The 27013-nt window shown below is 39.8% G+C and overlaps 1 protein-coding gene across 1 annotated transcript in view; it reads left to right on the top strand.

Annotated features, from left to right (window-relative positions):
- Window positions 1-27013, top strand: part of LOC311154451 (collagen alpha-1(XV) chain-like) — a gene marked incomplete at both ends in the record, with an annotated part of 133419 nt that overhangs the window by 54893 nt on the left and 51513 nt on the right. The window contains 12 exons of the mRNA XM_084206981.1: window positions 1437-1984; window positions 5563-5637; window positions 6056-6148; window positions 8951-9077; window positions 10339-10457; window positions 13200-13328; window positions 13908-13934; window positions 15162-15224; window positions 18775-18852; window positions 20508-20570; window positions 22298-22423; window positions 26114-26176. Of these exons, the coding sequence (XP_084063107.1) occupies window positions 1437-1984; window positions 5563-5637; window positions 6056-6148; window positions 8951-9077; window positions 10339-10457; window positions 13200-13328; window positions 13908-13934; window positions 15162-15224; window positions 18775-18852; window positions 20508-20570; window positions 22298-22423; window positions 26114-26176 (1511 nt within the window). The remainder of the gene's footprint in view (window positions 1-1436; window positions 1985-5562; window positions 5638-6055; window positions 6149-8950; window positions 9078-10338; window positions 10458-13199; window positions 13329-13907; window positions 13935-15161; window positions 15225-18774; window positions 18853-20507; window positions 20571-22297; window positions 22424-26113; window positions 26177-27013) is intronic.

Genomic DNA, 27013 nt, shown 5'->3' with positions numbered 1-27013 from the left:
AAGCACATCAGCCTTTTTTTCAGTTAATGAGCTCCCCTTGGAAGTGCTCCAAAGGTGTGTGGATGTGGCAGTTGTGGACATGGTTTAGTGGTGAACACGGGTGGGCTGGGGTAACATTTGGACTCCGTGATCCTGGAGATTTTTTCCAACTTTTTTGATTCTATGATTATAAAGTACAGAGAATAAGATAGGTTAGGATTTATTTCAACTGTGCTATCTCATCTTTGGCACAGGAAGAACATTTTACAATTTCTTTGCAAAGCCATTTGTACAATGGAAAACCCTTTGCCATGCATATTCCAGGCTGGTACTGCATATGAGCAATGAATAGCAGAAGTACATTGCAGCTGAATAAGCTCTCCAACTCTTCATTAGAACCAGCTTGCCAGTTTACAGAGCAAAGAATAGGATTCTTTTCTTTTGCCTGATTTTAATCAGGTATTTCAAGCAGTTTTTCATTTTGCTTGTGGTGTTCAGATGGACTGTCATACCTTTTCCATTAATGATCCATTTGGATTTATTCAGCCTATATAGCTGTTATGGTCACAGGTAACAGTAATTTTAAAAATTGAAAGAGGATTTCTGTATAGATTCAGATCTGAATTGGTCATTATGATTAAAAATGTTATCTTTTCTTGCTTGCTTTTACTTCTTAGAAGAAGAAAATTGGTAGCTGTATTTCTGGTATGTTGCTAGAGTGTGCCTCCCCAAAGTTCTAGTTAAAATTGGGCGCAGATACTTAGCTATTGTCATTGCTGCTCCATTACCTGGTAGGAGTTGTCTCTCTGGGCATGTTTGGCAGAGATACATAATTCTGCCTTTTTGCCAAGGCGTAAATACTCTCCTTTTAAAACTGAGTTTTGGTTGCTGAACAGTATTTGTTATGTATGCGGTGCAATTTAGGAGATAAATGTGAAAATAGGGCATAAATAAAATCTAACCTCTGTTGTAGACATAGGTAACTGCAAGGGATAAAGCAAACCCACTGTAAATTTTAGCGTCTTTGGTGAAACTGTGCCATGATGTTTGTAGAGAAATATTGATGTTTTTTTGAGAAAAAAGGATATCATTATATTTAAGAAATCAAATGTTGCTCATTTTCCACTGAATTCACTATGCAAGCACATTCAGCATTTTTTGCAGTTTATGGACAGCTGAAGTAAATATATGTTGCAGGAAATACTTGTTGCTGTTCAATTTCACCAAATGTTTACACGTGCCTTCCTTTAGCATACGAGTAATCTCCGTTAGTCAAAGGACAAATGTGTACATAGCTAAATGTGTTTAAGCACTACCTGGACTGTGGCCTGAAGTACCAGAAGTATGTCCCTGGTATAAAAACACTGCATTTCAGCTTTTCAGGCCTTTCTCAAATCGTGTGAATCAAATGCGCTCTGTACCTCGAGGACAAATAACATTTTTTTTCTCATGTACAGAACGAGGCTCGAAAGGACACCTCGACCTCACGGAGTTAATAGGAGTGCCTCTTCCTCCTTCTGTCTACTTTGTCACGGGCTATGGAGGGTTCCCAGCTTACAGCTTTGGTCCTGATTCCAACATCGGCCGGCTGACCAGCGCTATCATTCCATCGCCCTTCTACAGAGACTTCGCTGTCGTGGTGACCGTGAAGCCAAACAGCGATCGCGGAGGAGTGCTCTTTGCAATAACAGACGCCTTCCAGAAGACAATCTACCTGGGGCTGAGGATTTCACCAGTTGATGACAGCACCCAGAGGATAATCATGTACTACACAGAGCCTGGATCCCATATCTCCCGAGAGGCTGCTTCCTTTAAAGTGCCAGTGATGACTAACAGGTGGAATAAATTTACAGTGACTGTTGAGGGAAGTGATATTGCTCTGTTCATGGACTGTGAAGAGTATCAGAGGCTTCAGTTTCAAAGGCCTGCTCGAGCCTTGGTATTTGAATCTGGCTCTGGCATATTTGTTGGCAATGCAGGAGCCACTGGACTGGAAAAGTTCACAGTAAGTGCTGTCTGATAACCTCGGTGTTTAATGCATGTACTCCCTACACAAGAAGTCCTGCTTGATGTGGTTATATCCCAAGTGAAGGTCAATCTTACAGCTTGTATTTTCCATACCTACCTAGGGTTTGGACAGTGAAGTTATATAACCTCTGGTTTAATACACAAATGTTCTGAGAGCCTCAGAATTTTATTAATAGTCCATATATTAAGCCCAATCTTCAGTTTGAATATTAGAAATTTCAAAGTAAATATGTCACATAATTTTTTATGGCCTTTCTAAGAAGGACAGATTTCAGATAATTAATTTTCTAAATTTCTGAGAATACTATTAAGCCAATGATTTAAATTCTTATTAGTTAGGTATTCATATTCAACATCAGAAGGAGAATGATGTCATCAAAGGTAAAGATAGTTGGAAGATAAGGGTGTATTTTTACAATTTATTTGTTATTTGAAGCTTATCAGGTGCTTTAGGAAATAGAATGCACCAAAACCACTACAAGAAGGCTGTCAAGCCTTCTTAGATTGAGTGCAAGCATCCTTTCTGCTGCATCCTGACTGAAATTCTTAGCCACTGAGAGCAGACACTGTGTGTGAGATCAACTCTGTCAAATGGAAAGGAAAATGTCACATTTTGTCTGTCTTATTTTTGTATTTCCTGTACTTCAGAACTTGTACTGTGTTTTGTGAGGTTAATGTCTCCTCTAAATTAGTCAAACAGCAGCACAAAACAGAGTGGATCTTTTTCTTTAGGGAATAAAGATGTTCTTTCCAAAATTCAGGCATACTGGCAGGTTGTGAGCTCCACCTGGTAAGCAGCAAGTTTAATGTACTTTTATCATTTGTCTGACTAGTCTAAGCACCTAGAATCACCTATATGGATTATCAGGAAATAAAGGGTGGAAAGTGACATGTAGCAAAACTGCATGTTGGTGCTACCTTTCTTAGGCAAGTAGGAGGACTGGAGTATTGTGAATGCCTGTGAATCACTAAGTAGGATTGAGAAACATTCAAGAAGAGGAAACCACTTTGGTATCTGTCTCGGTTTGAAAAAGACAGGTGTCTGCTAAGGAAGGCAGGAGCTTCCCCTGAAATAAAATATGTAAACCCCCCCTCCCTCTGAATTGTTATAATTTTGAAATTAAGGGGCTCTCAGGCAAAGATACGGGAGCAAGAATAACAGTTCTTTATTAGGGAAGAAAAGAAAGAATAAAATAAACAAGGCAGTAATACAAAACAACACAGACAGAGTCAGGACACAACCTGACACCCTGTTGGTCAGGGTGTTGGTAGCAGTCCAATTGGGATTGTGGCTGCAGCCCTCCTGCAGTGACAGGTGTGGTTCTGTTGGAGCAGTGATCCTGCAGAAGGGTGTCTTTTTCCTCTGAAGGCCCAGTGGTGGTGTAGATGGGCTTGGTCTTCCTCTGGGAATCCAGTGGAAAAGAAAGCTGCTCCTCTGGGAATCCATTGGGAAAAGGCTGACTGGTGTTCCAAATCTCAGATTATATCCAGGTAGGAGAGCTTGGCTCCTCCCCCTGGGCAGAGCATCTCACAAGGGGATGATGTGATTCTATCAGTCATGCAGGGAGGCTCAATGGTCCATAAACAGAAGATACCTCCCTGGTGGGAGGAGTGGTTTGTAGAAGAGATAAAGAAAAACAGCCCAATTAACAGAAGATAACTGCCCCACCTCTAACAGATGGCAATAGAATACAGACCCTCACCCACATGTTGAAACTCAGAACATTATCCCACCTGGAAAACACATGCGATGATCACTTGCTGAGATGATCAGCAATAAATCTGTAAATATGATGACAGAAATGCATGGTGGATGACACTGTAATGCATTTCCACAGAAACAAGCTGCTCTGTATGCTATATCAAGTACATAAATTTCAGCCAATACTCTGAGTGCTTCATTAGCACTAATTGTGACTTGTAGTCTAGGTTCTCGTGCCTTTATTTCTTCTTGCATCATATGTCACAATTGCTTTTGAGTAGAAAAACTAAATGCTTGAACCTCACTCAAACTCTGTTTCTATGCCAAGAACTGTTTACATTAATTGCCCAAAACAGAAACAAATCATAGCAGATTGTGCAAATGAATAGATGTCAGATGTTGGTTTGCTCTGGCTAATGGGAATTCATGTGTCTAAGGCTGTGGCTGTCAGACACAAAGGGACATAACTATCATCAGTTCTATTGAAACCAAAGGAAAATCTAGCCCTGATGCTTGTAAAGAAAAGAAGAAACCAGACAACAGCCAAGTACAGCTGAATCACTGATGATGCCAGATGCTGCAAACTAGTTTTCACAGGGAAGGCAGCAGCAGCTACGAGACCCAGAGAGGGAGTAAATATCACATACCTACCACCCCTATCATGCAGACTGGTCCATGATTTTTCTAGTTGGAGGACTCGGCTAGCAATAACACTTGGGAAACATTAGAGCTCTCCATTTTGCTTTCTTTATCATCCAGGGCCACAGATTAGAGCAAGAGGAGAAAAATGTGTTCTCCAAATGTGATTCACTTGTACTGTGAAAAAAAATATCACTTCCAGGATGCAGCTTGATTGGTTGTGCCTCCTTTCATGTATGATTTTTCAGTGAACTGTTCAGTCAGTCTGACATCATTCAATATCTGAGTTGCCCATCAAGTTTTGAGAGAAATAGGATGTTGAGATTACAGAGTTATGGCCTCAGAAGTCCAGCAAACTCAGGAGGCACTAAGCACATGAGTTTCATAGTCTTCAAAGGCAGATAAATTAGAGGATTTTTAAAGATAGAATCAAAAATTTTATTATTTTCTAAAATATTCTAGGTTGTGTGTTATATGGAAACAGGTTCTCGACTTGAATATCTTTGTGCTCCAATATGCATCATGTCTAACTCTGTGAGATCTTGTAATAAGGAAATAACACCCACATTTCTTAAAGCACTTTGAGTCTTTGCACAAACAGTAATTAAATGTTTTTAAATGAAATTGCTACTGCTCCTTTAGCATGTCAGACTGAGAAGTACAGTTTGTGACTCTGAAAAAAGAAACAATTATTATCAGAAAATCCATCTCCTTTATTTCCGTTCTGGAAAGTTTTAAACTGGTTTCTTCCTGACTCACTTTGTCACTTATTGGGGACAAAGGGACTTATTCATCCCTTCCCATCCTTTGTCTCCATTTTTAGGGTTTTCACATGCCACTTCTGGAGCTGCAATGCACTTCTTACGTAAAAAACCCAGAGTTTTTTGCAGTGTGACATAATCCATAATTCTTCAGCTGGGGCACTAACAATGCAGTGTGGTGATCATAGTGTCATTGGGACACGACAGTCATTATGTTCCGGCAGCTTCCGTTTGCTCTACATTTTGCAAAAGAAAAATTTGTGAACATATTTTTATCTTAAATTTGGATTACTATCATGAAATTTTATACTTTAGACCATTTATCCAGTAAATCAGAACACAATTTAGGGCATTTTTTTGATTTGTTTATTTCCCACCCCTCCACCCTCACTGCCCTTCACACATGCTACCTAAAATATTACTTCCTTGAAATGTTTTTGGTGTTCCATGTAGGGCTCCATTCAACATCTGACAATCAAATCTGACCCAAGGGCTACTGAAGATCATTGTGAAGATGATGACCCTTATGTAAGTATTCATATAAACACTACCTCAGTGCCTCAGAAATTTCAAAGTAAATTTCCATTTGACATCTTTCATTACACTAAATGTGGAATTTTTTTTCTTGGAAACGTTGTATCATACTCAAAACAATCTGTGGGGTGGATTTTGTTTCCTGTACAACCCTCAAACCTATTTTTTCAAAAAGTATCATTTTGTTTTGTCTAAAAGAGCTTTCAGGAAATGAACTATGGCTTTTATTTTTCTGAAGGGTCATTTTCATGGAATGCTGTAAGTATTGAAATAAGTTAGTATCATAATGACACAGAGGCTTCACCAGTCAAAAAAAGGAGCATTTTTCTGCATTAAATAGACAATTCCTTGGAGATCATGCTTTTTTCCCTGGCTTTTATGAACTTCCTCACAATAATTGGGTTTTGCACAGGCTTCAGGGGACAGCAGTGGCAATGGCAGCATTCAAGAACATGACAGTTCTGAGGCACAAGAAGCCCTTGCACCTTCCCGTCTTCCCATGAGGGTAAATTTATTTGATTTATCTACTTTAAAATTCTGTTTTAATATTACTCTTTTAAAGGGTGGGGTCTGGATTTGATGAATAGCTTTGATATTTGGCAATTTCCAAAGGCTCCCATGAGTACAATGTGCACCCATCCATGAGAATGATTGCACAGTGCCAGATAAAAAATCTGGTATATTTGACAACAATCAGCAACCAGATCTTGGGAAGCGATCCCAAGATCTTGGGAAGAGTATAATAGAAGATTGGGAAAGTATATCTGACACTTCCTGGGAACACTCTTACTCTCTACTAACTTTTATCTCAGGAAATGCTTGCACCAAGACTATATGTGGTTAGTAGAACTCATCTGAGTCATTCATCCTTGAATTTCTTGCTTTGTTGTTTGGGATTTTTTTAACACATGAGAATTTTACCGTCCTCTGATTCCTGCTGCATAATTCCTTAGATAATTTAATGACATTTAGATAATTTAATGCACAAAAAGGTTTTGTGCACCTTTTTCTTGCCCTTCTGAGCATGCTGACTGCAGCTCTCATTTGGGGGTTAATTGACTGGATAACAGAGTAAACAACTGTTTCTTACCACTTTTAGAGATTTCCAACACATTGTGTCCTCCTCAATTTTTGTACCTTAAATATTAAGGTACAAAGGCTTAAAGCCTTTGTTTTATTAAGACTTAAATGTTAAGGCTTAAATATTTTAGTCCATTCCACACAATGAAGCTTTCCATGCTGCTTGTGTCGAACATTGTTTTTTAAAATACAAGTTCTCGTTGGTTCTCCTTTAGAGAAAATCAGTTGTCTTCTGAGAAATGTCTTCACAGAAACTATGTTCACATTTGTCTGATATTGTACACACTTCACTGTTGAATCTTACAGAACCCATAGGCAAATACTTTCTGGTTGTGGTCTCCTGTCATTCACTTACTGTGTTTCCAACCCTTTTCATACAAAGACTTCCATTTTAGTCATATCCACTGCTGAGCTTCCCAAGAATATTTTTCTGCAAGAATTTTAACTCTTCTAGGGTCTACATGAATGGAAGAAAACCTTTTTTATTTCTATTATAGACTTCAAATTCTCTGATCCCTCTTTTTATAACTTAAGTATTGACCCAGCCTCCTGCTCCTGATGTGTTTGAATAAAATTTTATTAATTTTTGTCTTTTACATATAGCTCACCAAACTCATTTTGGCCTGCCTTGTGCTTTGTGCAGAGTCACAGACAGCTGAGTTTGAAAGGGACCTTTGAAAATTGCCCTCTCCTAGTCCCTTTTCAAAGCAGAGCAGAATGCAGCAGATTGCTCACTAAGCAGGTTGTTCAGTGCCACTTGGTTTTGGATTTCCTCAAGAATGGAGACTCCACAGCCTCTCTGTTTCAATGTAGATTTTCTCCTGACATATAGCCTGAATTTCTTGTTTTTCAATATGCGTCCATTGTCTCCTTTTCCTTCACTGGCTACAGAGAAGGCTCTGGTTCTGTCTTCTTTACTCCCTCTTACAAAGATCTTCTACACATTGATAAGATAATTCTGAGCCTTCTTGAGGCAGTCCTTGCTCTCCCATCTTCCACTAAGGGATCAAAAGACAGGCAGCTGGCCCCAGCTGGTACTGCTGCGTGGGGTAATTCCTCACTGGATGCAAGATTCACACTTTACTTTTCCTGAATTTTTGCAGCCAGGTAGGGTTTTTCCAAATGGCAGCAAAATTGCCCTAGTGCTTGATGACTCCTCTGCATTTTACATCACACCACAAAATTTAATCCAGGAAATCTTACTGTGTCTTGACTTTTTCTCATTCGGATTAAACTGTAGCTCATTCAGGAAATATGTCTAGCTTCTCTATCCAGAAAAATATCCATTCTTTTAGCTATTGTTTTTAGCTTCTGTTGAAGAATCTTCATAATTACTGCACTATTCAAAATTACACACAGCAATAGTAGAATTTTTGGCTTTTATTCCTCCTTATGAAAGATGTGATTCAATCCCAGCTGGCCACTAAACACCACACAGCCATTTCCTCATTGCCTCACTGTAGCCATGATATTTTCTGAAAAATCCTTTCCTTAGGATTTTTTCTCCTGAGAAGCTGAGAGGCCTCAGGAACAAAATGTAAATAATGATTTTTTTGCTGCTTTACAATGCAACAGGTGGATCTGTGATTGGTCTCACGTGGTTGTTTCTAATTAATGTCCAGTCACAATCCAGCTGGCTCGGTCAGAGACAAGCCTTTGGTATTCACTCTTTTTCTATTCTTAGCTAAGCCTTCTGATGAAATCCTTTCTTCTATTCTTTTAGTATAGTTTAAATATAATATATATCATAAAACAATAAATCAAGCTTTCTGAACATGGAGTCAACATCCTTGTCTCTTCCCTCATCCTGGGACCCCTGTGAACACTGTCACACGCCACCAGTGGGACGGGCATAGAATTGGAAGAGAAGTCAAAAAACCCGTGGGTTGAAATAAAGACACTTTAGTATGTAAAGCAATACTAAGCTGAAATGAACCAAGGTGGAATGGACCAAGCCAAAGGTCCTGCCTGAAAATACAGTCTCTGACAAGTGCATGTTGCTTGTGGTTTCCTCCCTCTCTATGTGTTTCTCGAGTGTACATCCCTTGCTTTGGAGGAATGGATCCCAAAGGCACTACAGTGTTTTTTCTCAGAATTCTGGTTTGCTTCACAGATGTGGTAGCTCTGATGACTGTGCTTTGAGGAAGGCAATGTAGTGATTCTTCCTTTAAAACATGTGATAAGCCTTTACTCTAAACTGTTCTTTGGGATTTTTTTTTTTTTTTAGCCTGAAGATACGTTGGCTGAGCCAGTGGAAGCCCCCCCAACCATATTGGCTTATTTGGAAGAGAATGATTTCTCTGGAAATCACAGATCAGAAGAAACCTCAGAAACAGCTAAATTTAAAGAACAAGGCACTGCCTCAAGTTTTGGGGCTTTTTTTTGGGGGGGTGGGGTCGTTTACATTCTCTGGTTTTGAGTCTGTCATTTCCCTGTGTATGGAAAGCCACTGTCATATTTTGAGTGCTGCCAGGAAAGAAAAATCCTATGGTTTTGGACATCCTGTGTGCCAGAAAAGAATTGGCACATCAAACATTTGGTCTTTGAAAGTGCAGTTTGTTAAATTGCAATTTATTAATAGCAGCAAAGGTAAGGGGTAGCAACTACAACCACTGTTCAAAACATCTCTCACTTCTCCCTCCATATAGGGGCTTATCTCAGACTCACTGTTGTTAAACATGCAGAGAATGGATTTACCCTTCTGCAGTGTGGAAGTTTCAGTTACAGAATTGTAGTTCATATTTTAACATCTTTTTTTAAAAGTACTTGTATTAAACTAAGAAAGTGACCTGAGGAGCTGCTGCTGTGACAATTTAGGAAAAAAAAAATAAAGTTCAAGTGTTAATGAAAGGAGAAAAATCTTCCTCGTCCAGCTCAGGTTGGTGAGAATCATGGCACCCCTTGAGCCATACCTGTGCAAACAGTCCTGCTGGCTCTAGAACCACACAGCACCTTTAAAAGGGTTCTAAGATGGATATTTATTTAACCACTTGTACAGTAAAGCACAGCCTTTCAGTAAAACTGAATCCTGCCAAGGAATAAACAACTATTTATTACTCCTATTGCCTGCAAAGGTTGTGAATGTGCCTAGAACACCCATGGGGTGTTTTGGGTGCAAGTGTAGGCAGCAAAGCAATGAGAGCAAACATAATGCTGTGAGGAATCCTGTTCTCCACTGCTAGGAAAACTTCAGGATGCTCCTAGAAAAGAAGAAAAAAAGCTAAATATACTACTAAGGCCAAAGACAATGTTGCTATTTTAACTCCACACATACTTCAGACAGTACCTGTTGTAATTAATTCTCATTTTTTTGTGTTACATGGATGACAAATAGGCAACAATTAGACTAGAGCTTGAGGAAAACATGATAATGCAATACAGTTCTGGATATTAAAATGGACATGTTTTGTAATTTTACTCTCACCTTTCTCCTTTTTTTTCCTTTCTTTTAAAATTTTCAAAGTTGTAACATGACTAATATTAATATTTGGAATGTATTTTAGTCATAATCTGAATAATTCCTTTTTTCATAAAACTAGTAGCATCTGTCTCTGATAAATACCTCTGAGCAGGTTTTGTTTTGCTGTCTCATTAATAAGTGATTCTTTTATTTAGATGTAGCTGTCATGGAAACTGGACAAAGCAACAGTGAGTCTACCACTGTCACACAGAAAATGTTAAGAGAAGAAGATGGCTCTGGTGCTGGTGTTTTGCCAGAAGTCAGCAGAGAGGAGGTCTGTATAACAGGTGGATCACATGCCTAATCTTTTAGGTCCAAGAACAGGAAAATCTGGGCTTTGAAACATATGGTATTTGTAAGGCAGTGTGTAACCTGGATTCTGTGTGATTCTAGAAATTGGAATTACATAGGTCACCCATTTGAAATCCTGTGAGCTACTGGAATACTTGCTCTATTTGTTGGTACGTTTCTAAATAATCATCTGGCAGTACATTTTTATTGATTAACATTCCTACTTCAACATCCACCACAGATTTTTCTAAGCAAAAAATAAATAATGACCTTTCCTTCCTCTTGCCTTGAGACTCCTACATCAAAAAGTAATTCTTTTTATTGCTTGAAACTACAGTCATGACAGCTTCTTTTTACCAGTAAACACACTGTGTCATAAATGACAGAAATTTAACATAAAATTTCCACATTGTATGTGTTTAGTTCAAGTGTTTAAGGCCGCTTCTTGCAGGGTCTTCTTGTGTTCTTGTGTTTACTGTGGTAAAATATAGCAGGTGGTGAAATATTAAGTTGAGGGTCGACCGTTGGAGTTGACACAAAGAAGTTTTAGTATTTGTTGAAGAGCTTCCAAATATAATTCCTCTAACATTTTTATGCCTGCATTCACATTTTTTTAAAGCAGCAATTCTAATATTAGTTTATGTAAATAAATAGATAACCCAAATATCAGATGAACTATTACCTTTTCTTTTTTTTTTTTCATTTTGGGCCATTTTTCTTAAATAAAAATTCGGTCTTGATTTAGGAATTGTGCCACATTAAGCTTAAATCTGTTGTGACAAGTAGTTTTGCTACCAACTGATCTTTAAAAGTTTTCCTTAAATTTATTTCAATTTCTACATATTTTTCATTACACAGACACCCAAGATGATTATATATTATAATAATGACCAATCATTTACAAAATAATAATTTTAAAGAGTTGTTACTGCCACTTCTCTCTGTTTTTGCTTCGTTTCATGCTAGTTATCACTGCCCAATGCTCCAATCTCTCCCTCTGCAACGCCTCCTGTCCTTCAGGAGCGCCCGCAGCACTTCCCAGTTTGGAATCATCAGCAAACTTGCTAATGATGCATTCAATTTCTGCATTCAGATCACTGAGAGATATCTTGAACAGAACCAGCCCTGGAATGGAGCCCTGAGGAACACTGCTGTGACCAGGCACCAGCCAGATGTGGCCCTGTTCACCGCAACCCTTGAGCTCTGTCCTTCAGCCAGATCTTCACCCAGTGCACCATGAACTCACTCATCCCACAGCTGGAAAATTTGTCCCAGAGGATGCTGTGATGGACAGCATCAAAAACTTTACAAAAACCTAGGGAAATTACATCCACTTCTGTCTCTTCATCCTTCGTGTGGGTGACTTCCCCACAGGAAGATAGCAAATTAGTTCAACAGGATTTTGCTTTGTGAACCCAGGCTGAGTGCTCTTGATAAGTGCAGCGTTCTTTAAGTGCTTTTCAGCGGTACTCAGTATAATCTTCCCCTTAATCTAGCCTGAGTTCAGGCTGACAGATTGGTAGTTCTGCATCTTCCCTTAGACCCTTTTTGTAGACTGGAATAACATTGATTATCTTCCAGTCAACAGGAACCTGCCCAGACTCTCAAGATCTTTGGCAGATGATTGAGAGGGGTCCTGCCATACCATCTGCTACCTCCTTCAGTACTCGAACACTGAATCAAGAATCCTGTTATCTCATTCAGGCTAGGATCTCTACCCACAATCTAAATGGATTCTCTTCTAACACTTTTCCAGATGGAAAAAAATTCTGTAATTAGTAATTAGTGCAGATTTAAAAAAGAGAATTTCCTGGTCTTTGGGACCTTTCCTTTAGGCAAAACCCAGAAAGGTCTTTTAAAAAGTCGTCTTACAGTTCCTTTGCTGAAAGCTGTCATGCTCTTAACTTGAAAATGCTTTGAGAGTTATTATATTTCATCCCTCCTAGATTCATTAGCTGCTAATGGAACTCAAAATATTTCATTGGTGTTTTAAAATGTGAGTAAATTCTAGTGCTTCTTTCAAAACACAATCCCGACTTACGTGTTTTGTTCTGTATACCGGTTTTTCATTTAAATACGTATTAATGTCCAAGCTTCATTCCTGGAAGGTTTTGTTTTGTTCCTGGAATATTTGAATTATTCCTTTTGTTGTTATTACTTTCTCCTGACCAAATATTAATATTTAGCAATATTTTAGTCTTTCTGTCGTCCATTTTCACTCTTTGTTATCATTGTTTCATCTTCTGCCGCTCCTTATCCAATATGTAACCCTCCTTTGTTAGAGTCGTGGATCTTGGGGAAGTTGGCTAAAAAGCTCCAAAACATATCTTAACTCTTGCAATTTTTTCCCTGGCAGACTGAATATGTGAAAATATGTATTTTATATGTGAAAATATATGAAATATGAAATATGTGAAAATATGTATTTTTTCAAATCTACACCATTGACTTAGGCTGTGCAGATTTATGTGGCTATGAAATTAGACCATGGTCATTTGCATCTAGGTAACCAGCTCGGAGAGCAATTTGTTTTGGTTGCATGAATGATCTTTAACATGGATTGCCTTTGCTGAATGGAATATACAGTTTGTGTGGTGCCTGTCAGGTTCTGACTGCACTGAACAAAGCAAGGGTTGGAGGAGAAAGGGAAGGGAGGGGCCGCTAGAGAGAGAAATGGGGAAAGTAATACAACACATTTTTCATATTTCACATTGGAATTACTCAGGGCCAAAAAGGTCAGGAAGAAGAGGATGGGTCCACAGAGTCTCTAGGAGGGTCTGGAATAGAAGATGTGGAAAATAAAGATCAAGGACCTCCTGGATCTCCAGGGAAACTTGGGCAGCTTGGGCAGCCTGTGAGTATTTTCTCTCTGTTGAAAGAGAACGAGTATTTTTGAAAGGGTGATAGTGATCCACCACGCATGCATGGAGAGCTGGAACTGCCCAGCCTTGCACACTGTCACCAGTTACACCTCTATGAGATGGGTTTTAGCCCAGCAGCTCAGGAGGGTCCTGCCTGCCCTGCACACATGCTGGGGCAGGGGCCCAGTGACAACCACCAGAAAGCGAAGGCAGACAGCTGCTGTGCCAAGGTACAAACATTCCCAGAGCAGCAATTCCACCAACTCCTCAGGCAGTACTGCAGCACCCTCCAGCTGTCACCTTTGAGTGTGCACAAAGGTGCAGAACTCACAGGCCCCCTTCAGTGGCTTCTCTACACCCAGGATGTTTCACACTTCAGATCCTTGTGAACTGTCAGCGCAAGATGCACGAGATTAAAGAGAGGTGAAAAACACTGCACTGTGTTTGATATAGTTCTGGTTTGTCATTTTGTCACTGCATGGCACATTGCAATGCAATTAATTGATGTTGTCTTTTGTTACTTCTATGTTACAGTGTTTTATTTATCTTTTTAACAAGATTTTCTATTTTAGGGCATTCCTGGTAAAAATGGGTTACCCGTAAGTACTTTTTATACCTATTTTGGTTAACTGAATTAATAAAAGCACAACATTTTTTGTGAGGCTCTGCTACATTGAGGCTTAAATAGCAAAGTGTTTTCTTTGTCTCCTCTCTTTAGAAGACAGTTTTGGTGCCATTGTTGTCACCCTCAGGTTGTTAAGAGAGCAAAATTCAGGTTTCTAAGAGAAATTTTTGATTTCCTAGTTGCAAAGAAAGTAAGAGGCATGGCATGGCATGGCATAAGCAGCTGTACCAGGAATTCAGCTCTGGTGGGGCTGGCTTTTTTTCCAGAGGGGAATTTCAAAAGGGGACATACTCAGACCCTTTCTAGAGGGGTGCTTCATAGACCCTCCATAGATACATCCTTCCATATTGCCTGCTCCTAACCTCAGCTGCAATTAACTTTGTAGTTAATTGAGAGTACTTTTGAGTTAATTGAGATGTTCCCCTCACCCCTTTACTCTTGTGCAGTAATTCAACTGCACCTTCTGTTCATCATTCCTGCTTTCCTTTCTCTGAGTTCCTCCACTTTACCCTTCTCTGTCACTGAATCCATAAGCAGCCCCACTTTATAATAGCACTGACTTTAAAGCTGGTGGAGTTCTTTCTAGCCAATGAACAAGCCTCTATAGGAAGAGCATATGCATATTGCATGTAGGTGATAGGAAGATGTAAAGAGGAGTAATTTGGAATTCATTTGACTGGTGAGGTTTAGAATGGAAAATGGGGTGAATCTAGTATACCACATTGCCAGTCAGAGGCATATCTTCAGGAAGGATGCTAGTTTGTAGAAGTTGAATAGATTCAAGTTGGTTAAGGAAAAAAAATGTTTTAGTAGATGGTGGGAGCAGGCTTAAGTTAATGGTATGATTTTGTGCACTCAGAGCAGCAGCTGGCAGTAGTGTGTAACAAATATTACAGTTTTAAGAATCCTTGCCATCAGTGCTATGGCACTCCTGTTAGCACTCTGCCAAATCCAAATGCAGCCTGCAGGTGTTTCCATCTGTATCCCCCAAACAGGCTTCTCTTCTCTGTGGGAAGAGTAGGCACATTTTCTGGGCACTGCCAGAGGCATTCTTTGCCAAGTCTCTTACTTCTTCCCACTGTATAAACCAAGAGTTAGAAAGAACCTAGCACCATTAAATCCAGCCTCTGCTGCTAAGTGTACAGCCTGTTCAAGCTACATGCAAGAAAATGTCTAATATAAAAAAAACATTTCCTTTTAGGGTAAAAATGGACTTCAGGGGTTACCAGGACTGAAAGGAAAAGCAGGCCCAAAGGGTGAAAAGGTATGTGTCCTGTAAATACCCAACAATCAATCAGATACAATTTATTTTTGGACATGTATTAATTTGGTACACTCTGAGAATCACAGGAAGAATTTAAACATCCTACTGTTCATTCATGAATGGCTGGATGGCACCACACCAGAATCATAAGTATTTTTCAAGTATGTGAATAAACTTCAGCAGTAGAAAAAGCTGGGCTTTCACAGAAGAGCTAAGGAAGATGTATCGAACACTTAATAAAGAAAAGTCAATTGTTGTATATAACTGCTCTGGGCAACTTGCTCTACTGGCTAAGTGATTTAACAGAGGCAGTATAATCATACTACCCTAAGGAAATGAACATAATTGAAATAAGAGTTAAACCATCTGAAGTAACAGCTTGTATCTCTTCTGAGATGAAGCGAGATGTAATGGATTCATCTATTATTAAAGTACATGTTATACACAAAATTGACATACAGATAGCAAGTCCAAGTGTCAAATTAATTAATCCCTTTCATCTGTTTAACAAAACAATACAGACTTCACAAATTCAAAAACATGACCCATATAAATCTTAACTCTTCAGATTAGTTTGAAATGATCCAGAATAATTTTAAAGGTAAAATTAGTCTCCAGTACAGGAATCAGGTAACGAGATTGCATGGCAACCCCCCGTCTCTATGTCCAGCTGTGACAGAAAGATGTTGAGCAGAGGGTTCTCACAAACTGTAGAGAAGTGGAGGCATGTGGGGCAGCCAGGGAGCATCTCAGGTACATCATGATGGGGACACCCTTGCTCTCCTCTGGGACCTGTCTCAGGTAGGTGTTCACAAAACCAGGGAGCGTGGAGACAAGCAGGAGGACTCACAAGTCCATGCACAGTCACAGGGCTACCAGCTCTCAGAGGTTACAGAGATTGCTCTCCACAGCAGTGCTGCAGTGTATGGATGCAGGCCCTTCAGGAAAGATAGGCTGGGAAGGCAGATTATCATTAAAACACTCTATCAGTTGTCAAGAGGTGTTACAGGCACATAAATGTCGTTTGACAATTAGCTTTCTAGGCTTCTTACAAATCTGCCTTGGTCCTTCTTGTGACAGAGTTATTTCTAGGGTACTGAAATAAATAATTCATGTGTAGGAAACCATAAAATCAGTCAGGATTCCTTTAATGAAAACAAAGCAAATGGAAAAGATGCCAAGATTATTTTGCAGCTGCTACAGCTGCAGCTCCTGTTAGGTGACCATTCCAATCTTAAGCAACAAGTGCTATACCTACACTGGCTGATGGAGCAGGCCCAGGAACTGATTTGCTGGTGGTTCAGACTTGCAGGCAGGGTCCCTGACAATGTTTTGGCCTCACTCAACTAAACCTCACTCAGACAATGCCTCAGGCCATCAGTTCTTGACTGCTCCCATCACGCTGCAAGATGAGACTGAGCATAGGCTGTGCACTCCTCCAGTGCCATCCCAGTAAGCTTTCAACTTTCAAATACTCATGCTGATGGATTTCAGTGTGTCTGAAGTTATTTCATGCAAAATGCACAAAAAAAGGTGCTCAAAATACCAGCTTTGAACATGCAGGGCTAAAAGGAGTCCCAGAGTCAAGTACCTATGGACTGTGCGCCCAGCCAGTCCATTCCAGCTAACCAAAGGCCATCCAGCTTTAGTTTATTGATCAGAATAGCCATCAGAAGGAGAAAATTCTAGCAGCAGGAGAAGCAGCTCAGCTGTAGAGAGCAAAAGTTATACTGGAAAGGAAAATACTCCACTAGTCTACTCCCAATTACTTTTATGTCTACTTTAGTAAAGACATCTTAAGCTTAGATTTTCATTTAAAAACTGGATGAATATTTTCAAGGGACACTTCAAAGAGACACTGTGTGAAGTTAACAAAATAGTGCTAGAAATCCTAATGATAGTTTCAAGAGCACTGAGGAAAGCTGACAGCTTCATAATCAGAGCTTTGTCTTGGCAATACTTTAAACAGACAATTCCTGCAGTAAAAACAGGACAAATAAGGCACTGCTCTGATCCTCTTTTATACACGTGAATTATTTTTAAATTATCAGTTGTTCAGCAAATTGCTTCAATATCCTAATCAGTATGATTTCCTAGGCCTGGCTGTGTTGGTAGGGTGACCAAAGCTTAAAGAACACACAAACATTTATAACTGTTATGCTGTCTAAAGACAGTCAGCACCTTTTCCAGTATAACAATATCTAAATTTCAGGAACAATAGTAGGATCCACCTCCCTCTTTCTGGTTCTTCTAACTGAAAACAGAAAGCCAAGAATGAATGGGCACTACATATCAGTGGAGAATGGGGAGCTGCTGTCTCTTTTCCACCGTGGTCCATGTTCTGTGTAGAGATACAGCCATGAGATGCTCCTTGGGAACGGATACAGTCAGGCTTCCTAAAAATGACCATGACCCCAAATGTGATATCTGGGGGTTTTGTCTTCCTCGCAGTGCACACAAAGGGGAAGAAATTGCATGAAAACAAGCACCAAACAAGCGCTGCCAGGAACTAATGTAATAGTCATTGGAAAAAAGCGAGGATGTGTTAAAATGAATGAAGAGCATCTGTAACTGAACATGCTGGCAGACAGTGAAAATAGCCCCAAATTAATTAAACACATTCCCTGTGGATATGACTGAAGTATCACTATAGGAACCATTTGACAAAGCTGCAGGGAACAAAGAACTGAATGAATACATTTATCTAATGAACTCTCAGGCATAAAGAGCAAGTGACCAAGAGACAGTTAAAAGTCAGTGTTTGCTGCTATGTAACCAAATATGTGAATTTATAGAACACAATTTAAATGCTCATAAGCCCAGATAGCAAATTGGCAGGTTAGAGGGTAAAGCACAGATCAGTGGAGGCAAAACCTCCACTCTTGGCTCGAGTGAAAAATACTGGACTTGAGCAGAAAAATTGTTAAAAGTCACAAACATCTTGAGCTGAAGCAGTTCAAACTACAGCAAAATGTCAGAGGTGATGTAAGAAAGACAAATTATAAGAAATGGTAGTAATTATGAGAGAAAATGGCACATATTTGAACAGCATCTTTTATTGTGTTGGCAGTAGATAAAGGCCAACACACAGAAGAAAAATCATGTTATGGTAGTATTGAAAAAAGCATTTGAGAGGTTAGCAATAAAATCAAGACATTTACAGATCGAATACCATGGTGTGACCACACTGACTACATTTTTGGGGTTTTTTTTTGTGTGGGGTGAGGGTTCATATATAATATACCCTAAAAATGCAAGATCCACGGCTAACCCTTACTCTGGCAAGACATAAGCACTGCCTAATGCTGTTAATGCTGCTTGTACATTTTCAAATTCATTGCAGAAGTTTGAAAAGGAAGAATTCTTTCTTCCACTGCCAATGCAAAGATCATGTTCCTTGGGAGCTTGTCTTAGCAATGAACGAAGTCCAACCCTGCTCACAGCATCTGAGCAGCCACTCTTGTGACTGGAAATCCACACAGATTGTAGCTAGTGCTTAGAGTCTTTATATGGCTAAATCCCTGCTGATTTATCCTAATTCCCATTTCAGGGTGATCCTGGTGAGGGATTGCCAGGACCCCCTGGACTACCAGGACCCACAGGACCATCTGCTCCTTCCAGAGGATTAGTGAGTATTTGGGGATCTCTGTCAGTGAGCTCAGCTTGCCACAGAGGAATCCAGGACTAAATAGAAGGTTTTCTCTGGGAAAGTAGCCTGGCTGCCGCAGAGATAATCATGTTTTCTAAAACATTCATGCAGAAATGCAAATAAATGTCTGACTGAAGTGTGTGAATACTGCAAGCTACATAAACACCCAGTATTCTAATTTTAAAACATCGGTGGATGTGTGTGTTCTCCTGCGCAAAAGCAACAATATATGGGAGAACACGAAACAAAAATTTCCAGAAAAAGGCATTCTAAACTTAAATTATTAATTTCTTTCTGCTACTGAACAGAGAAGTGGTTTGACAGTCAGTTATGTTTGCTGTCATTAAATACTAGAACACATACCAGCATGATGACAGTGTTTGTCTTTTGAATGTTCAGTGCTCAGGCAATGTTAAAGAATGAGTTTCAGATCCATCTCACTGCAGTGCTTGGACTTTTCTCACTATATCCATGAGGATACATGTGCACGCAGCTGAAGAAGGAATCTGGCCTGAATTTTGGGTTCATGGTGTGAGAGCTGATTTTATGCTTAGACATAGTTCACCACTGACACCAGTGGAAATCCTGGGGTGGACTTTTACACAAAACCATCTGTCACATTGGCTATCGTGAGTGTTTAACAAGAGAGTTTGAAACGTATTGCTCTGGCCAAAATGGATTATATGCTCCCCTGATTTAGTCTGCTCAATTAAGCCAATATATCTGTGCAGCATAAAAACAGATTAACAGTGTTCTGCTGCACTACTGAGCCTGCCCTGGTGCTGACTTCAGGAGACCAGCAGGGCATCTCCACATCCCTAGGACAAGGTGCTCCAGGCCAACAGTTTTGCCCAGTCAAAGTCACTTCTACAAATGTGGCAGGGAACACCAAGTCCTTCCCTGCCTTTACTTCCTTGCTCTCTGTGACAGGAAGTTTCAAGGCCTTTTATTCTGTAGTGAGGTGGGAGAAGTCTCAGTGCAGCCAAGGAATGCATCCTTAACTCCCAGGCATTTGAAACATTAGCTTTGGTACTGTGATAACTTATTCAGGTAGTGCTCCTCTCTGTGCTTTTCTTTGTAGCCTGCAAAATGTGCACAGCTATGAAACTCACCAAACACTAAACACTAAGGTGTTTTTTCAACAGAAGGTTTTAGAAATGGCTTCAGTATATTGACTTCTCTTTATAAAAGTCATCTTTTTGATTCCTGTTGTAGTAATCTCAGAATTAGACTTTTTAAAGGAGGGATGCATTGTAGGAAACTGGGGTTATTTGTGAGAGCTGCATTTTGGGATATTCTTAATGTTGACACGTACCTCTCTGAAGGTAAAATTTGTCTGAGATATTACTTCAGTTCACTTAAACAGTCTCATGGCATGTGTGTCCTGCAGGACAGTTATCCCTGTGCTCATAATGCACCTGCAGGTAAGTACAGTGCTCAGTGACTACAAAAGAAGATGGTATAAAACACCAGAAACATAAATGAAACGTTTTTGTTGTACTATAATTTATTTTACCAGTGACAGACTGCTGTAAGGATATTGATGATATCTGTATTTCCAGTTAATGTCAAGTGATATTTGCATTTGTCATCTTTAGAAGCAATAATTTAAAACTGAATTCTCCTAATTTCAGAATAGACTGGAACCTGAAGAATCGGGTTCTGGAGATACTGACAGAGAGACTGAGATTTTAAGGGTAAGAAAATATAGATATTTCTCATTATAAAGAGTTTTATTTTACTCATGCAGGTTGTAGAATTTATCATAATGCAAGTTTTATACATGCTTCATTTACAGCATCTAGAAAGGATTTGTAGGATTTCATTTCAAGGTCAGAAAAGGCCAAAATGCTTGTGAGTGGGGAAGAAATATGAGACAGGAGATGGCCACCAAAGAAATAATGGCAAGAGGACTTTTCAAAATGAGAAAATGCTTTTAATCTGACAATGAGAAGATGGAGAGAGATGGGAATCATAGATTCATGGAATCACAGAAAGACCTTAATGTCATCTTGTTCCAGCTGCCTGCCTTGGGCAGGGAATCCTTGCACTAGACCAGGTTGCTCAGAGCCCCATCCTCGAATATTTCCAGGGATGGGGCATCCACAGCTTCTCTGAGCAGCCTGTGCCAGTGCCTCACCACCCTCAGAGTAAAGAATTTCTTCTTAATATCTAATCTAAATCCACCCTCTGTCCGATTGGAGCCATTGCCCCTATCCTGTCACTACAGACCCTTGTAAAGAGCCCCTCTCCTGCTCTCCTGTAAGCCCCTTTTAGTCAGTGAAAGGCATTAGATGGCCCTAGTCTTTGCTTTTTTCAATTTGGAGTACCTGTTCTAAAAATAATAAGTGTATCTGTATGAAATGCTTTATGGAGCAGTTTTCTGGTGAACTGAACATCAGTAACACTGCAGCTTTCTGAGTTCATTCATAGCACACTGGAGGCCTCTGCTTTGCAACACAACTAGCAATATTTTTCATTCTCTCTGGTTGGTTTCTACCTCAGGACTCCTCTTCTGTTTCTTTTTACTCAAAAGTGCTTAATACCTTATTCCCAAGGCCCATCAGGAGTCAATTGCCACATGCTGAAAGTTATTGATCTCGCCTAATTTCGGAGCCTCTTAGATGCCCTTTGTAGGTGACAAGGCAGGTCAGTGCCCTGCAGAAGGCTCTGTTGTTCACTGCACTGAAAACCCAAGATGAGCCTCTTCCAGATAGAATCCTGTGCATGGCCCCAAGTCAGAATTAAAGATTTCCTGACTTACAGTGCCATGGCCCAGAACTTCAAGCTCTTTGTCCCTGCCAGCTAATGCAACCAGTAACACAGGTGGACTTGGACATAAGAGGGAATGTTTGCAAATGTACTGTTCCTCCTAAAATAACATTTTGCTCATTTCATTCCATTCATTCAACTTAAATACCTCTGCTCATGTCCATGCAGGATAGGTCTGTAGAGCAGAGGCCAGTTTTACAGCACTAAGCAGGTCTTGACCACGAGTAGGGATTCTCAGTGCTCCAGCAATAACATGGAGAAACCCTATGAAATGGTAGAGAAGAAAAAAACCAACCACTTCCCTCTGTACAATGATGGTTTCTTCATGGTTAGGTCTCTTATCATTCTTGGGATTTATCTGAGATCTCCACTGGGTTACAGAGAGCTGACACAAATTTTTTGGTTTTCAGTGTTTCCATTTCAATGCTATGAGGTGGCACAGTTCAGAGAGCAGGGGTGAGGGAGGTCAGTGTGACCCTGTGTAAGGGCACATCTGTGAAACCAAAACTGGGTCTCAGTGAAGAAGAAGTGGGGTGGAAACCCCAGCTGAGTTTTATGAGCCTGAACAGTCAATGTGAGCTTTTTCCTGCTCCATGTATATCGAAATGAACCAGGCTAGGATAATTTCTAACACTCCTGCTGATTTTTCCAGGGTCTTCCAGGGCCACCAGGCCCGCCAGGACTGCCTGGTCTTCCAGGAAACCCAGCACCTGATTCAGGTGTAGGACCTCCTGGGTCACCAGGAGAAGATGGAGCTTCTGGGGAACCAGGCCCTGAAGTGAGTACCCTTTTGTGAACAAAGCTTGAATCTTTGCAAATTTATTCCAAAAAAAGAAAAAAAGAATCTTTTTAACCGAAGCACAGCACTAATGTACATTTGGCACACAGATACTGGTGAATCTGGACCAGAATAAGTAAAAATTAAGAATGCTTTTGCTAACACTGAATAAGATTAAGTATCAGTTTTCCTGCGTCACTTCCAGCAAAATGAAGTTTGCTAAATCACTTATATAAGCTTCAGGGAATTTGTAAAATAAACCTGAGTTTTCCTCTTTCCTCTTCTATCCTTTTCTTCAGCTAGGTAGAAACACTTATTCCTCTGGACATGTGAAATGTAATTCTACTGTAAAAAATGTTGCTGAAGTTCAACTTGCAAATAAATTCTCAGTGAAGTTGTTTTTTCAGTGAAGAAAATAAAATTTTTTAGCATTGAACAGCTCTAAAAATCCTCTCTGGAATGATGAGATTAGCTCAGTTGTTTGGAGCATGGTGCTAATAAAGCCAAAGTTGTGGGTCTGATCTCTGTGCTGTCCATTCATCCAGGAGCGGCACTCGATGATCCTTTCCAATTCAGAACAATCTCTCTTTCCATATATTTACTAATATGGTTCCCTTATTCCCTACCAACCATCTGCCAGCATCAGTTGTTGTCAGGACAAGGTTTGTTCCAAGGTTTGTCCTGTCCATCACACAACCCTCAAAATGAGTCACCTTTTCTGCACCTGACAAGGTGTCATTAGCATATATCAAGGAACTGTACAGTGACAGGGGTTAAAAAAGAGATCTCACTATCTCTCAGCTGTTTTGGAGGGGTTTTTTTGAGGATAACCAAGTTGGGAGTTGATACAAAATCTAAAAAGTGTTTGGCCATCCAGGTGGAAAGCAGCATCTTTTGTGCAGAAAGAAATTAGGAACCTGAAAGTCTTAATATGGGATTCAAGAGTCAGTGCATGGGAAGCCAAGGAAATCCATAATTCTCTGCATCTACTGATTGTTATATGGATGGCAGCATAAAATAAAATAGTCTGAAATTCTGACCAGATTCCATCTAATTGCTAAATTCCCAACAGCACTCTTTTTATATTCTGAACCCAAGATGGATCAATTTGTATTGAGGATTAGAAATGGAATTTTAAGTTAATGCATTGGCAAGTCTTATAAAAAAGACAGTTACCCTAATGTTTTATTTACTGCATTTGATAAAGTGCAGTGTTAGATTAAAAGGTTCTCTATAACAGATTCTTTGCAATTCAAACTGTACCTTCAACTTTCCTGACTGTGGCTGTTTCATTATCCTTAGAATACAAAGTAATTCAAATGGTCTAGGAAATAGTACTTAAATTTGCCATAAAAGAATAACGTAAAAAGGAATTAAATTTAAAAGGAATTAAATTAAAATGGAGAAATAAGTATTGATTCCTTTTTTTATTTTTAAAAATTAGTGTATTCCCTCTTGTGTAATTTGGGATTTCACAGGCAATAACACGAACTACTTGTAGACAGTCAATTTTCTGATGCAAGAGAAACCATTGTTTCAGAATAGTTCCTGGGAAATGTATCTGTTAAAAAAGTAGAAGCTAAATGTTAATAAGACTAGTAAAGAACATTTTCAGAAGACTCAATACCTGCAGGCTGCTGAAGGAAAACTCCAGCTATTAAGAATGCAGACCCATGCATTCCCACAACTTCAGATGACCCAAGAAACTGTCATTCTGCTATTCAAAGATTTGCACACATTTGACACTCTGGATAAATGAAGTGAGTTCAATTCCCAGCAGAAATGTTTTGGTTGGGAATCCTCATTAAGTATCAATTAACACATGTGTGTTATTAAGGGTTTTCAGCTGTGAATTCTAACTCCAGAAGACCAGCCAATCACTTGAAGTTGGGGACAGGCTTAAGTCCTTGCTAAATCAAGAACTTTGTGATGCAGCACCTTTTCTCTCTACAAACATGTCTTAGAAATGTTTCAGTAAAGGCTGCATTTTATAATGGGAAATCCCCCCACACAAACTGCTTCACAATGCATTTTGTACTGATATGGGATTGATCTGATTAAATGGACATTTTCTAAATGCTACATGAAGTTAAGTTGACTCATAGCATTGTATAGGGATAGTTTCTATCACAATTTTTTGTTTGAGGTAGCTCACAAATGCATTAGTATACCCTGATGAGAATAACAAATGTCCCAGCATTGCCTGCTAGCTACATAAGAGAGACTATTCCAAAGCTCTTCAGGAAATTAGCAATTTTAGCACTATGAAGCCTAAAATTGCCAAGCAGTAGAGTGGAAGTAATCAGTAAACTTTAGAATAGTTATTGTTCTTAGCTCAACCTCTTTTCTTACTCTCTTCTGTCTATGTAATCATGCCAAAATACAATATGAAAATGTTTGAAACACACTGAAAATATTTTTGATTATTCTCAACATTTAAAAAATCCATTAGTCACTCTATGACTTACAGTGCATCCAAAGAGCAAAAGCAGAGTTGGAGGGACAGAGAGAGCCAGAAAAATAAGGCTTTGTGATAATTCTGAAAGCATCAGAGGGAAACAATGTTTTCTGTCTGCTTTGCTAGCCATTTATATCCTTCCCCAAAACTGATGAGTAAATAAATATTATTTTATTAAAGATCCCCAGAGGCCAGAATACACCCCTGTAAAAGTAGTCAAAGGCTTTCAGGTTTTTTTTTTTCAATTTTAAAAATATAGGGTCTGAAATATGCTTGTTACCTCTCATGCATGTCTAGTTACTGTGGGCTTGACTTCAATCCCTGTACAAATTTATTGGTTGACCTTGCAAACCAGTGTTTCCCAGCCTGCCTGCTCACTCAAATGCATGCAGGATACAAGGCATGGATACAACACCAGAAACTGGGTGAACTTACTAGACACTTGTCAAGGCAAAACTAACGTGAGGTGTCATGAACAACACGAGCGCCGTCAACCAAAGCAAAGTGGCGGCACCTTTTCTTCTGCAGAGGGACTCTGGAGGAGCCCTGCTCCTGAAGGTGTAGGAATGCACCTCCAGGCTCAGCTGCCCAGGGACACCTGGCAAATCCAGTCTGAAGAAGCCAAGTGCTGCCCCACCTGGGGAGCTGAGGCTCAGCCTCAATGTTCCCACGTGAGGATATCCCTGGAGTTTTATGGATCAAGGTCTCTGTCAGCTTACGGGCTTTTCTGTTTGCAGTTACAGCACAGAAGTCTCCTGTTTCACACCATTCCCTCTATATCACAAGTGCTTTTAGTGATTCTACCACACAGAAACCCTGGCCATGATTTTGTCAATACCAAGGTTTCCTCAGCTGGGTCTCATCTAGCACTGACAGTGTCAAAAGTGTAGATAACTGAGGTGCTGGGGATTTCAACCCCATCGTGTCTTTTACAGTGTTCTCAAAACCTGCTTGGATAGCACCATAATCTCTCATGCCAAGGTTATATTTACAATGTAACCTTATAATTTATGATTGTTGTATATAGTTCATCAATTAAAATACATTAAAATACTGGTTCGATTCAAAGCCAAGCTCTCAGAAGACAAGAAATAAAAGTGTTACAGCTTAGTGGTGGCTACACATTGGTCTTTCATAATGCTGTATCATCAGTTGGTCCCTGATACTTATACACATGTTCTAGAAATCAAGCCCTCAAGTGGCACCTGCTTTAGATTTACTGTCATCTACAGGGCCCTCAAGGTCCTCCTGGCCGTGATGGAGTGGCTGGCCCACCAGGATGGAAGGGAGAAAAGGTGAGTTAAATGTTTCTCTTGCTCCTACTTCAGTGCAAAATCTTTATCAATGCTAGGCTGTAAAAATCATAAGCAGTTGTCCCTGCAACACAATAGCATCTGGCTTCAGTATTTTTTAATGGACTCCAGATACTGATGGCTCATTAGAACACATCTCAAATTCAGAAATCCAGAATTTCCTGTTGGCTATGGTCTCATTTTCTGATGCATGCCCTATTGGATATGCAGTATGAACTGCTCTGTTGTGATTTGCCACCCAAAAACCAGTGGTGACTGGGCTCAGACAGATGAGTCTGGAGGGGGAGAGAGAGCTCCAGTCAGCCCAGCCTGGCACAGAGTGACAGCACATGATATGACAGGGGAGAAGAGTCTGAAGGAGCACAGACCATTTAAATTGGCAAACAAGAGACAAAACCATGGCCCACACTGGCTGGACACCAGACACCCATCAGTGAAAAGCTGATGGGTCAAGATGAGGACAGAAATGTCACTCAGCAATTACTGTCACCCGCAAAACAGGCTTGACTTGGGGAAATTAATATAATCCATTGCTAATCAAAACATCATTTGAGCACCATTTTTTTATACCCCACTTCAAGAAGGATGTAAAGAAAACAGAGAGTACAAGACAATTTCGTCCTCTAGTGAGCTTCAACAACACACCTTACACACAAGAACTTGAAAGTAAATTCCCAAGTCTACATTTTAAGCTCACACAGTGCAACAGAAATGAAAAGGCAAGTATTAAATGGCCAGAATATTGATTTATTTTTATCTCTGGAGGTTCTGAGTCGTGATATCAAAAGCCTGAGGCTGGTAAAAGTGCACACACATGGG

This window comes from Fringilla coelebs, assembly GCF_963513975.1.
Source record: "Fringilla coelebs genome assembly, chromosome: 1".
Taxonomy (NCBI): Eukaryota; Metazoa; Chordata; class Aves; order Passeriformes; family Fringillidae; genus Fringilla; species Fringilla coelebs.
The sequence above is the reverse complement of the archived record's forward strand: the minus strand, read 5'-3'. Positions and strand labels throughout refer to the sequence as shown.